The sequence below is a fragment of the Alligator sinensis genome, unplaced genomic scaffold, assembly GCF_000455745.1.
Source record: "Alligator sinensis unplaced genomic scaffold, ASM45574v1 scaffold660_1, whole genome shotgun sequence".
Classification (NCBI taxonomy): domain Eukaryota; kingdom Metazoa; phylum Chordata; order Crocodylia; family Alligatoridae; genus Alligator; species Alligator sinensis.
In genome coordinates this window covers 1,810,542-1,824,886 of record NW_005842237.1, presented here as the reverse complement: position 1 = coordinate 1,824,886, position 14,345 = coordinate 1,810,542, and the positions used below count along the sequence as shown (strand labels likewise).

Here is a 14,345-nt window from a genome sequence, read left to right as displayed (position 1 = left end):
TGTTCATGAGCCCCCTGACCCTCCCCCACCCTATGGCTACCTTGCCTGCCCCAGCTCTGGCCCTTTAAGGAAAAAAAAACCCCAAGAAAAACCCTGCACTCACTGGTCCTGCAGCGGCCTCCCATGTGGCATGGGGCAGTGGGGATCGCACCTGCCAGGCAGGAGCAGTGATTCCGGGGGTTTTTCTCTTTTTTTTTTTTTCTTAAAGGGCCAGAGCTCAGGCGGGTGGAGCAGCCGGGGAGGGGTGAGGGGGCTCAGAGAATGGGCAGGAGATGGGCCTGGGTGATTCAGAGATTCGGCAGCAGCTGAATCTCTGAATCAGATTCAGCTGAATTGATTCGGGACAGTGATTTGAATCACCGAAGTCTGATACTACATTCAACCAAGTTTATCTTAAACCCATTTTGGCCACTTCAAAAGCAGCTTAAGTGCAGCGAATTTCTTTCCTGTTACAAGGTTAAGCTGGTTTCTGATAACTTAAACCAGCTTATGTGTAGCTTCTGTCCCTAGCCCAAAAGGCTAAAACTAAACTAGAGAGCCTATAAATACTGGAGTGGTAGCAATGCTTGTGGTACTGGAGAAACTTGGGGGCAAAAGCTAGACTGTGATGTCCAGCCATGAAACCTTGAGTGGAGATAAGTCAGTCTTAGGTAAAGTGTAAATGCTGTTCAGACTCAGCAGACTGTAAAGCAGGTGAGATCCAAGGTTTGAATCTATAACAGATTTGAGCACACCCACCATTGTGAGACTTTTTGTTGGACAAAGCACAAAGAAATATTATGTCACATGTTGATCAGAAAGAGATCACTTTGACCAACATCCTTGTCTGAGAGCCTATGGCTACTCACTAATACACTTGCAGTCTTGATGCCAAAACCTTCCTCAATGAAGCTATTTCCCAAGATGTGAGCTTAAAGAAAAGGGGTTAAGGAAGGCACTCCAACTCTTGGAAAAGATCAGTGATTGGAGAGAGCTATACATGCATGCTATGCTTCAAGATTCAGAAGCTTGTAGGACGGAGCTTCTAAATATCCCCAGGGCAGGCAGGAAGGCAAGCATGAGAAAGGAAATCAACTCTTCCCCCACAACCTATTGAGAAAGCATCTGGTCCATGGTCTGAAAGCACAATGCAACATGTACTCCCTAGCTCCATGGGGCAGGTGAGACTTATGTGTGGAGGATTCTCATAAAAAGGGGCCATGCTCTGAGAGACTTTTATAGCAGGTGGGTGGGGGAGGGAAGACAAAAAGAAAATGAAGAACCCTGGCAGGGGCGTGAGTCTATACAGCTGTGCAAGGAGAGAACCTGAAGGAAGCATCAGCAGAAGCTGAGGGAGAATGAACCAGCTAGGAGACTTGTTTAAAAGCTTAAAGAGAATGAAGCACAAAAAATGCCTGTTTGGACCTAAGCACTGCACTAGAATTAAAAACCACTCCTGGGGTATTGCTCAGCCAAGTGAGCTCATATCCATGAAGGTAAATGGGCCCAAGAGAAAGAATAATATTCCTTCCAAATCTGGGGAGTAGAATTCCCAGAGGTCTCCCCTTCCCTACTCGATGGGCAGAGGGTGAGGGAATACATCTGATGTATGAGTTTCTGGATGCTGCTCTTCTATTCTTCAGGCACTGGGAACTTAAATAATCACTCACCAAGTGATGCTTACCTATAGCCTCCTCTTCCTAGGTTTCCTTTTTCTTCCAGTACCTCCTCAGTTATCCAAAAGGATGCTAACAGATACTTGTTATTACAGTATATTCTCTGTTACTAACTTGTGACTTGTATTGCATAACCATTTCCTTTCTAAGCTATTTAATTCAGTACTAAATCTTTTCTTGGGTTGATACAATAGTGTAACTTGATATTGTATACTGCTCTCTTTGGAGGTTTAATACAATACTATATCACTACTGTGAAGTTTGATACAGTAGCTTGTGATTGTTACTTGTGAATTTAGTTACCTGGATGGCTTTTCAGCAGGTGCTTGGATAACCAAGAAAATACTGTATTTCCTAACCCTGCAAGAAGTTCCCAGAAAAAAAGGAGAGCTGGATCCAAAGAACAAAGGTAACTAAGGCCAGATTCAAACTCTATGTCAGTTGCCACATGATGTGGGATTGCCACAAATTTGGCATTTGTCTGGTTTGAATAACCACAGCAGCAGCTGTGTCAAGTGGGACCAGAGTCCTAAAAACCCCCCCCCAAAACCACCTTCCCTCCACACATCACAAAAGACTGGGAGCCACTTTTGCTCAAGGCATTGCGGAGCAAGGCACGTAAGGGCAAGGCATGGCTTGAAGCAAGGCCAGTCCCACATCCTTTCTACCAGGTCTTGAAGTGAACTCAGTGCTTTCAGAAATCTACCCTGTAACCTCTCTGCATTAGCTCTTTTTTGCCTCCATGTTTCTAGAGGGCATTATAATATTTGGGGGTTGGAAATTTCCCACAGGAAAGAAAAAAATGCATGCACCACAAAGATGACTTAAGGGAAGGGCTAGTGGCAGTCACACAGGTGAACCTCACATGTGAGGGAGTTCAGCCATTTTGGCCCATGGCAGCTGTTGGGAGCAGGAGTAGAACAGTCCACCCTTTCTCTTTACAAAGCCACACTCATTCTTTTCCAATAAATGATCAAAACAAGGTAAGTCCCAAATTCACCAACCATAGCTCAAAGAATAATGCTTTGTTTAAAGGAAAAATGTGCATCATTTTGGCCCTCAATCCCCCATAGAAGCCGCAGTAAAGATTCTGTGACACTTTGTGGAAAAAAAACATTGTATTTGATTTACAATTAACAGGATTTACAAAATAACGTCAAAAGAAACAGATTAGTGGTGGAAGTAGAATGTCTTTGTTGATCAAGGAGTAGTTGGCAAAGCATGTTTGATGCAGAACTCTTCTGTACTTCAGTCCTAAGAACATAAAATAACTTACATTCCAGCTATGCTGAGTATACACAAATGCAGAAGTCTAGCAAAAAAAATCAAGGCAAAAAACAGTCAATGAACAGCACTTGGATGGAAAAGTGACACTGTGATGAGGGCTTTGCCTTTCAGAAGTTTGGGGAAAGCCATTCACAAGTTTGAGGATATCTTCTGTAAAGGATAAAGTTAACGAGTGAAACTCGCTGCAGGACACCACAGAGGGAAGGGAGAGATGGCAGCAGAAATTGTGTTATCTTGCCGAGAATCATCAGAGTCCAGGCACTCAGTTGGACAAAAGAGCAGTAATAAAAAGGAATTAGTACAGATGGCAGTGCTACAATGAAATGCTACTTTACTGCCAAAAAACCAAGTCAAGAATGGAACAAAGTTCTTTGATGTGCAATACAGCAATTTAAGAAGACGTACCTATTTTTTTTCAGTTGTATAGAGCTTACTTATATTGTAAACACACATTATATTTTTGATAAGTTATTTTAATTTCCACTGCTATGGGTTATGATGTGTATTCAATCAAATGCAGCATTCCAAGGCTTGAAACTGAGTGGTATTCAACTATGTGGGTATATGATTTTTCCAATATCATACTAGTATTGTACATCACAAACACAATAAAAACAAGTGGTGGTATTTCTAGGACAGTTCCAAGATTTAAATAAAAAAATCATCAGAACCATTCCAATAAGATATTATACACAATCAAATCATGTTAAACAACACACCCTTGGCAAGCAACTAATTACAGGCATTCTGCTGGTCATGTTTTCACAAAAGTCATTCAATAGCACATAAATATTTTTTCTGATCTGCTTCTCTTTACAAAACCATTCATCAGATTCACAGAATTAGTACAAGTAAGGCACATTAGCATATAACATAAAACTCACAATAAGAACAAAAGGTTGGAAAGTGTTAACGGCTAATTTCCTTTGCAGTGATTTCTGAATCAAATTAGGATTTATCATCAGAACCCTCCTACAGGGGTGACATGACTTTTATTCTCATCCCAACCAACTGTGGTGGGTGTAATACCACACGTTACCATGGATATAAATAATTAAATTAATTAAAAACAGTGTGTGGTACACCAAAGCCCATTCCAAGTTCTTAAAGAAAAATCATAGACATGTCATTTACTATGTTCATTATGAGCATAGATAGAGCGATTTTAGAGTTATAAGGAAATTAATTTCCAGTTATCAAAATAAAAGGGGATATTGCATCTGTTTCTCCAAATATGCTATTTTTTTTCTTCCTAGTACAAATATTGCTTAAAATATAAAGGATGCTATAGAATTTAATTTACTTGCATAATGAATTCTAAAAATGCTGATGCTTCAGATTATACTACTTGATTAAATGAACTAAAATCTTTTGTCCCTTCCCACCTCCCAAAGGACTTCCCCACCCACAGAAGATTCATTTACACACAACACAGATTTTAATTAGAAGCATAATTTACAGTAAAAATTCTTTACATTACACCTCTGCTATCAAAAAAACATGAAATCTTTTATTTAAAGTGGTAATTATACATTAAAAAATAGAACACTATTTCCTTAACAGGAAGAATGAATTTGAACATCTTCAGATCAGATTTCTTTATTGCGGCTTCTGAGTCAAAGGTCTGTCACTTTATTCTCTAATGCAGCTGCTATTTGCTGTAAACGGAAGGCAAGCTGCATTTTTTGTGCAGCTTGGTCCTCTTCAAGTGCATTTATGATCTAAAAGAAATAAAACCAGGATGTTTAGAACCATCAGGGTGACATAAGCAGCCACGGTTCCAAAACCAAATACTTGATTATATCTTGGGTTTTAAGAGTCACAGGCATATATACACCATATAAAAATAGTCTCTCTCCATTGTGCCTCCTCTGGTCTCTTCTAACGCACCACAATTAAAATTCTATCTCTAGCCATCTATTTATCTAGGTCGTTATACTGTCACTAGGTTGTTATGATTCTCATTCCTGTGTTATCTGAACAACTTCAGAAAGAAAGGTGCTTACAGATTTTTAAAATATTACCCATACACAATGGGCACAGGCAGGAGAAAAGCTTTAAGTGACATTGCATTTTTGATTATCAATTACTTCTAGAAATAGTACAATTTTTTACTTACGTTGCACCCTTCATCCAGTACTTGAAAACAACTTTATGCATAATAAAAAAGCCCTTTCCCAGGGAACTTAGCATTGCTCTCCAGCTATTATCAACAACTGGTAAATCTGGGTTAGTCAGTGACTTGGTACAGATCTGAACAACTCCAAAGCTGCTGTGAGTAAAATTGAGAACACAACAGCACTGGCTAGAGTCAGGGAGATGCAGCCAACTTTGTGTGTCCTCTAAGTATGGATGAGAGTCTACCCTAATGTATTACAGTCTATTAGCAATGCTGGCTAGTAGGTGGTCCATGGCATTCCCCAATTGGGCCTGTGAGACATCAAATATATGCAAAAGCACAATACAAAGTCACTAGAATTATAAAAGTTGAGATGGAGAAGGCCAAAAAGGTCACACAGTCCATCCCACCTGCTGTGAGACGTTCTCCTAAAGCTTATAAAATCTAGTTTTATATGCAAAGCAAGTAGCATTTGTACCACCCACTTTAGAATCTGTTCCACAATTTCTTAGATTTCACCCAAAGGATGTAATGATAGGGTAGATTCTCCTTTATCACATATTGTTTATTCCCGTAATTCATTTATGTGCATACTCTCCCATTGGACAAAATACATCTGCTAACCTAAACAATTAAATATTGCCTGATTATGTGTATATCATCTTTTAGCATACTTTAGTGCATAGATCAAGCCTTGAAAAAAGAAAGCCAAGAATCAGTTAATGAATAATGGAAATATTGAGCAGTGCACAGAAAGATTTTTGCTCACAACAGACAATTTATTATAATAGTTTAAATTACAAAAATCTATTGTAATCTGGTGAATGATTACATATGCCTTTTGTTTTAAATTAAATAAGTACATTTCACTTTTCTGAGGCATGCTTAACACGTTTCCTGTCATTAACTCCTATATTGGCCACATGAAATCGTTCATTCAGAGGCATGTTTAAGAGAAAGAGAACTGATTTGTTACATGTGGGATTATTTACACACACGGACAAGTGTAAGGACACAATGGGCATAAGATGTGACCAAACAGCAACTGTCATAGTTTGTGATTTATTTTCCAGTGAGCCTTTAAGAGCAGACAAAGAGTGGAGTAACTTGCAGTGCAGTGCTGCATTATTATTGGGAATTATGCTAATCATTTCTAGTCTATTTTTTTATTTTTTTTCCCTGTTTTGCTGATTATATTTATTTGTAAAATTGTGTGAGAAAAAAGGCTACACAAATAACAGGAACCTAAGTTCTTCCTTTTCTGAAACTGATATTGTCAATAAGTTGTATGTAAACAAGAGTCTTTACCTCTGCTTAGATACTGTATTACAACAAATGCAAGAACTTTAAAAATCCAATTTTCTTGTCACTATTTTTCTTTACTTACTATTGTACTTTCAGTTTAGATAATGAAAAATCAATGAAGTCAAAATCCCTTGAGATAACAGTTTCACTTTCAGATGCTGTAAGGTTTAGGTGTCAAACAGAACAGAAAGTTTGAGTAATATTTGCTTTAATGCCTCTTTTTAAAGACAACGTGGAAAAAATGTTGAGACTGATTTTAACACCACAAAGTATAAAATTAAGGCAAATTTGCCCTGATATTCTCTCTTAAATATAACAGTATATCTACTTATAAATGATTGTATCTTGACTAAATAGTTTATGAGCTTCCCTGGTGAAAACGCTTTATAAACTCAGGTATGAGAAAGTATCCACATCACCACTATCAAATGCTGGACAGACCAACAAAGAACTGTTCCTAATATGCAATGCAGTTTTAGTATTAAAGAGGAGGGCAGCTGCAAAATGCTTCAATTTATGCAAATTAAATCTTTTTCACATAAATTAAATCTGCTTCATCTCATGCAAATTGTCACAGCATGGTTTCTCAGGTACAATCCACATGATTTCATAAAAGTAGTCCTCTATGATGTTCTACCCAAAAGGGATTTTCTGGTACAGAACATATAATCATAGTTTTACTGGTCTTCAAACTGAAGAAAATTAATAAAATTGCTAAACAACAAATATGGCCCTAATATTTGACTGCAGCCAACGAGTACAGGCTGCAGTCCGGAAGACGCATGGAATGTGACTCTATCTTCTTTTCTCCTCCATACTTTTGAAAGTTGTTCTAAATGATAGTGGTTATTGATGGTTGGGTTTTGGCACTGGCCAGACCATCTTTTTCTTGACTACTCTATATATAACCAGTCATAATACAGCCCTTTGCCTTTAACAGTAAGTGTCAGTGAAAACAAAAACTACACTTAGGTGCTAGACAAATAGAAGGGTGAGATCACATGTGCTGGCTCCTTATGGATTCAGCATCTGTTCTTATTGGCTTTGATTAAATTCCAAGAGCTTTCTGGAGACATTTATCACCATGGAAACCTTTGAATAGAAGTTTCCTTCTCCTTTTCTGTTTTCAGATTAGAAGTTTGGAGAGCCATAGCCCATCTACATCCCCTCTACATTTGTATGTTCTTTGTTCCCACCTCCATAAGTAAGGCCTGTAGAATCCAAGACAAGTTTCAGACAGAATCAGTCAGCAGGCTTTTGAATCAGTCCATATTCAAGAGCAGTTTTATAAAATTTTATCTTGGTCAGCCACTTTGTTTGGAACAACAAAGCAGACTGTAACATGCATATAAATTACAAGATAACTTAACTGATAAAAAAGCACCCATGCTTCCACCTGCAAAGTCAAAATTATTTAATGGGCCATTCCTAATGGAAAGTACTAATCTGACATTCAGTGTGGCTTCTACAATTGTCCTTTAATATATACATACAGACAGACATAAATACACGTGTGTATATTAAAGAGCAACTGTAGTTTATTCTTTATATGCAGTTTATATATGTAGTTTATTCTTTATCTCTCAACTACTATTCTTCATCTTCAGGCCTGACCATGATGTCACTAGCAAAGACAATAATAGCAGTTAATAAACAAAAAGCTCATTCACAAGGATTTTTTTTTTTACCAGTGTAATTGCCAACTGAACATTATAACTGAAAAGCTGGATGTCTTCCTTTACCTGCTCATCTATGAGTTCTCTGAGAAATCAGTTATTTACATAAACTAATATTATAGTCTTTATAAGTAGTTTTATAGCCTAATAAACATTAATATTATTAATATGAGAAACTTACCTCATCATAGTATTTGTTAGTATACTGGTAGAGTTGATGTAGAGCCACAAGTGTATTTAAAGAATCTGTGTGCGCCTGTTAAATTAAATGACCAACAAATAATTAAAACAGGATCATGGTCAGTTAACCATCATAAATGAACATGTACGTGAGCATCAGGTTCTGTCTAATCTTTTTTCAATACTCAGGTTTTGGGTCTCTAAAGCTTTTGGTAGCTGACAGCATGGGAATGGAAAAAGGAAGAAATGTTGCTTGATGATTTTCAGCACTTACATGTTAAGCTTTTCCTGCTAGTACCTTTCCAGCCAACAAATAACTTAATGCAGGAGGTGGAAAAATGTTGAGCTAGAGTATTAGTCAAATCACAGATTATTTTTCATCCACATCTGCTGACAATATGGGTATGTGCACTGATGAAACATAGTTAAAATCTGTATATTGTCCAAGTTATTAAATACTGTTTTTTCCAAAATATTAAACATTGGTTCTATCAATGTCAGTTGTGTTTGAAATCCTTTTTTGTAGAGCTTTTCATTTGAAACAATTCACACTAGGCTACAGCAAAGGTGTAATTTATCAAAGTTTGGAGTGCATGTGTATTTGAAAAAAACCCAACAATCCCGTCATAACGATGGATGGGGAGGCTTCTAAATCAAGCAGAAAAAATGCTTTATATTACATCTTTTCTAAAAGCATTTTTAACTCTACTCAAAGCATGCCAAAACCACCTAAACAAACAGGTTTTCACTGAAACACACTGGGCCCAATTCCCTACTGCCATAGTATTGGCCCTCATACCAGATACACAGAACAAGAAAATAGAGGGAAGGTAGATGAAGATAGATACCTACAAAAGAAGATGAAGTGCATGTGTGTATGTCGGGGGGGGGAGAGAAAGGGAGGGAGGGCGGGCGGGCAGGGCTGAGAGGGGATGGGACAGTTCAAGGACACTCAGCATACTTTGTTCAGTTTTCAGGACAAGACGACTGATTTCACTCTTACCCTAGAAATCTCTGCCAAATGTGTATTCATGTCCTGGTCACTTACAGGTACCATTTGACGAATACCCTTGTAGTAGCTGTAACAAAAAACATTAAAAAATGATTTATATGATATATGCTGTATATTTAATAGTGATACTGTATTTTGATCTTACTATTATTTTAAAATGCTGCCTGTGTAATGATATAAGGGTTGCTTCCCATAAGAATTGGTCTTTTCAGTCATTCTCTCTCTCAACAGCCTAAGGCATTAGAGAAAAGACATTGTACCCAAATGTGACCCCCCACCCCTCCCCACACACCCACACACACATTGCCAAGGAAGAAATTCCCCTCATAACCCAGCTGGTAGCAAACCCACACCTTGAAACGTGTAAGGGCATAGGCTTACACAGCTGTTACTGCTAGCATAACTGTCCATGTTATTCACATAGATCATGACCTCCAAACTACAATTAGAAAATAAAATGTGAACAATTTATTCTCTTGCTAAAATTGACTTTGAGGTTTAATAATTCTCAATTGTGGAAATGTGAGCATTCATCTGATATCAGGCAAATTATATAGGTGAAAAGAAAGACCCCCAATTACACCTGTTTCACTCTACTGCAAAATGAACTAAGGGTCTTAAATAACTTGATATATCCCCACACTTGAGAGTGTGTGTGTGTGTGTGTGTGTGTGTGTGTGTGTGTGCGCGCGCGCGCGCGCGTGCGTGCGAGAGTGCGGGCAGTCTGCAAGGGCTTGATAGATCATCACAACTATATTTCATTTGAACATTTACCAGATGGGCCCTCAGCATTGTCCTCAACACACACAAATGTTCCCCTGCTCTTAATTTTAGCATTTGATGTTGTCATTTTTTCACCAAAACTAATTTTGTCATCTGCTAATTTTGTACACAGAAGCCTTTGCGTTTGATGAATAAGAATGAGTGTTCTCTTTATACTTACTCTTCCACCATTTTCTTATAGTTAGAGATCTCTTTTGCATAAAGTAACTTGTTACTTGGAGAATCCTGGAAAATATAATAGCCATATTTTGACAATCTAAGAAGATGCTTTTTGTCAGATTGAATTTGAATGTATATAATAGAATAGAATGCATGGCATATGTCTTATTAACAAAGAGATATTATTAACAAAGAGAATTTTTCCATGGTGCATGGATGGGGCTATTTGACATAATGAAGATTAAAATTTTCATGAAAAATTATAAAATTAATAGAAAGTTACTCAAAATAAGAGACATGAAAATTTTGAGCACTTATATTGCTCAAAAAGCCTTTGCAAATAACGCTTCATGCACTTTCTAAATATCATTGGACCAGCTGAACTTTTATAAAGCAAAAACCTCTGTTTTTGGAAGTTTTTACGAAAAAGCAAATTTTTACCAACCTCTTAACCAGCCTGTACTGGTTTGTATGTTAGCTTTGTACTAAACGTTCAAAAAACTGTTTGTCCAGCATTTCCTGTGGTATTGCCTAGGACAGTGGCACTTTATGGCTTGTAAAACATGAACATGCCCCTGGTATAGAATGCAAATTACTTACTCTGCTTAATTTGTGCTCTGTTCTTGTGCAGGCATCCATGAAAGTCTGTGCAATGACTGACAAGGAAGCATCCACTACTTCATGAACATGAACATCGAAAATGAAATGGGGATTTTTCAATATGTTTACCCAGAATCTAAGAGGCAAGCTGCAACACAAACAAAGAGATAACCAAATACAGTAAATATATTCCAGAAAATTGACATGCAAGCTTTCCACTGTGACCTCTTCAGTACATTTTAATTTGGTTACGCTTCCTAACTTTAAGAACAGTAGGCCAATGGAACAAGTTGCCTAGGGAATTTGTGGAATCTATTTCACTGGATGTGTTCAAGAAAAGGCAGGACAAATATCTAGGTACAATGCTTTAGAAACCATCTCTAGAATTGATTGGTGTGGGTGTCTCTCAAGTCCCTTCCAACCTCATATAAATTGCAAGAGAAATGATACCTATCATTTTGTTCCCTGCACTATTTTATGAAGAGACAAACCCAGAAGATCCCGAATGGTGGAAAAAGATGCCAATGTAACTCTTTGTGGGCTGCATGCAGTCAGCCCCAATCTAGATGATAGGTTTGGCTCTGTTCTTGCATTTATAGCCAATTTAACCCCCTTTGGTTAACATAAACATATTGTTTCAATTAAAACCATTTTCGGAATTGCAATTTACAGGGTAAATGCAATCATTTGGCAATCAAGAAACTGGCTAACATGCCTCATGGTTGGCTAATACTACAAGCCCATCAGTCAGCTGTGAGATGGAAGCCAGGATCCTTACTCTGCTCAGGTGAAGAAACTCTGCCAGGGAAGATTCTACTGCCAAAGGGCAGTTTTGGGTGCAGAGAAGTTTTTTTAGCATGGAGTAGAGTCTCCAGACATCTACAGCAGGGTAATGTGGGGTGGGAGGCTTAAGTAGAGCATACGCACGCGTGCATGCACGCCTGCATGCATGCATGCACACACACACACACACACACACACACAAAGCAAGCAGCTGCTTGATTAATAGCTTCCGCTGGGACTGTGAATTGCAATGTAGCCAGCCTTAACTAGGTGCACTTCCTGAGCTCAGAGTTCCAAGATGAAAGAGCAGGCATGCTTAATATATTTTAAGAGGCATCTTTAACATAGAAATCAATAGGATTTGCTAATGTTTTGTGCCATTTCCAAAATTTAAATGGATGCTCATATTACCCATGGGTGCCTTAAGTGGCTTGCACTGTATTTACTTTTCACTTTGATCTGTAGTCACAGTACCAGCATTATTAAAGATTATGGTACAGTTTTTCAGCCGTCTAATTATTTTGTTCATGCCTTACCTATTTGTTTTCCAGATGTGAATGGTATCTTCATCCTTGATGTCATGCTTTTCTGCTTGCTCATCAAGGAAGTCAAAGAAGTATTTCACAGCTGGTGGCACAACATGATTTGAATCAAGTACACTGTGAAAAAAGTTTTCTACAAATTGGTGAAGCGTACCCTGAAAGTGAATTAAAAAAAATTATAATTTTGACTGCATTGGGAAACAGAGTGTTATCCTAGGTTCTCTTTCCAATTTACACTAACACTTTGTGTTTTTATTACAGCAAATGAAGGCCTTGGTCTGAAGTATCAAAGGTGCAGGAGGCATGCAGTGACAAAAGCAGATTTCCTCTTCTATGTGTAATGATCTTGCAAACAGCTAGACAGTATTAGAATTAGGAAAAATAGTCTTGTGCCGTTTTAAAGGAATTTGAGATTTCAACAATTGTTGAATGGGCAATACAGAAGTGTGCATTCTGGACTTGGCAAATAAGGGAAGGAAGAAACTAGTTGCTAAACATATTAAGATACCTAAGATGCATTTGTAGGTTAAGTTTCTTTCAGACATAGAATGATAAGTTTCATAAGGTTTTTAATCCATGTTGTAGTCCACCTTCACAGTACACAGAGAAATATGGCAGATCATCACTCTAGCTCTCTTTTGATATGAGATCATTTTGCAATATCTTTTTGACTACAACATAATTTCACATATGAACCCAAAACATAGAGAAAAGCAAACATCAAGACAATTTATCTCACATATGACTTACTGGATTTGGGGCTATAACAGGTTTGGCATATCTGCCCCAATATCTGGCCTAAGTTACAAGGAAAAAGAGGGGTGTCCTTATAAGCACCATGCAGCTGCCCAACATTTCTCTTGCTTAGGCATTACAGATCATAAACCCCCACCTTACATGAGCTCTAGGAGATGATTCCAGAGAGGCTGTAGAATCTCCATTCTTAGAGGTTTTTAAGATGTGGCTAGACAAAGCCTTGCCTGGGATGATGTAGTTGAGGATGGTCCTGCTTTGAGCAGGGGGTTGGACTCACTAGATGACCTTCTGAGGTCCCTTCCAAACCAAATTTTCTATGATTCTGGCATACAACTGACTGATTGTAACAGAACTCTCAAAGGCCTATGTTCTTCTTCAACTGTGATCTTAATTAAAAGCTCCAGAAGAGAGCTTTCAGTCAGGAGAGAGGACAGAACTACTGCCCACAAATTACTCCTGTAGCTGTGTGGTAAGTGAGGATCCCTGCATGGTCCTTTGTCTCTGTGAACAATTCTTTGTCCTAGTCTTGTCTGTCTGTCTCTGTAGCAGCTGCACAGGAGCTACTAAAGCCCTGACATGGTAGCAATCTTTGTAACCCAAATACTAGAAAAGGGACAGGAGGATTGCTTAGAAAACAGATGGATAAAGGGCTTCTTGCCTCACTTCTGTGCGCTTCTCTGCCGGCACGTGAGTTAGCGCAGAGTTCGCGCGGGAGGGCGCACGGGAGGGCCCCGGACCCTGCCTGCGCACCCCCCATGCCAGAGCGCCCCCCAGGGTAGACAGCCCCAGCCGCAGCCAGCCTACCAGAGGCATGACACGGATGGGCACGTGCCGCACCCCGAGGGTCCCCTCGGGCTCTGCGGCCCCCCCTCTGGCACCTCAGAGACGGCCACCCAGACGGAGCCCTTGGTTCCGGGCTCCACGCAGACGGAGCCCCCGCCTCTTGGCTGCGGGGGCTCTGGGGCCTTGGAGCATGGTGACCTCCCCTTGTGGGGTCTGCTCCCTTTTGGGGTCTCTGGTGCGCCAGCTGGAGGAGCTCCAGGCCACAGTCCTGAGACTGCGTGCCATCAGGGACTGCGAGCAGGAGACAGACTCCTACTGCCAGGCCCTTCTCCCCTGGGAGGCAGAGGGTAGACCACAGTCCCCCTCCACGCCAAAGGAGGACTTTGGGACCTCCTGCTGTGTCCAGCCAGGGGCATGGACCACGGTGGTCAAGGGCCCTAAGGCCCGCTGCACCAAGGCCCCTACTCCACCAGAACTGAGCAACAGGTACACACCTCTTGCCGCTCCAGCAGAGCCTGCTGAGTGGCCGGCTCCCACAGGCAATGTGGGCCCAACTGCACCTACCGCCCCTGCTCTCCCCAAGACAAAACGTAAGGTGTTTGTTGCGGGAGACTCCCTCCTGAGGGGGACTGAGGGGCCAATCTGCTACCCCGACCCCTTAGCCCGGCAAGTCTGCCGCTTCCCAGGGGCCCGCATCCGGGACGT

At 39.8% G+C, this 14,345-nt stretch overlaps 1 protein-coding gene across 7 annotated transcripts in view; it reads right to left on the bottom strand.

Annotated features, from left to right (window-relative positions):
• Positions 1-2,754: 2,754 nt before the first annotated feature.
• Positions 2,755-14,345, bottom strand: part of PLXNB2 (plexin B2) — a 351,969-nt gene continuing 340,378 nt past the window's right edge. For all 7 annotated transcript variants that reach the window (XM_025208550.1, XM_025208549.1, XM_006027363.3 and 4 more), the window contains 6 exons: positions 12,096-12,256; positions 10,777-10,924; positions 10,178-10,242; positions 9,226-9,301; positions 8,224-8,298; positions 2,755-4,663 (listed from right to left, as the gene is read on the bottom strand). In XM_025208550.1, coding sequence (XP_025064335.1) covers positions 4,559-4,663; positions 8,224-8,298; positions 9,226-9,301; positions 10,178-10,242; positions 10,777-10,924; positions 12,096-12,256 — 630 coding nt within the window. In that variant the 3' untranslated portion in view covers positions 2,755-4,558. The remainder of the gene's footprint in view (positions 4,664-8,223; positions 8,299-9,225; positions 9,302-10,177; positions 10,243-10,776; positions 10,925-12,095; positions 12,257-14,345) is intronic.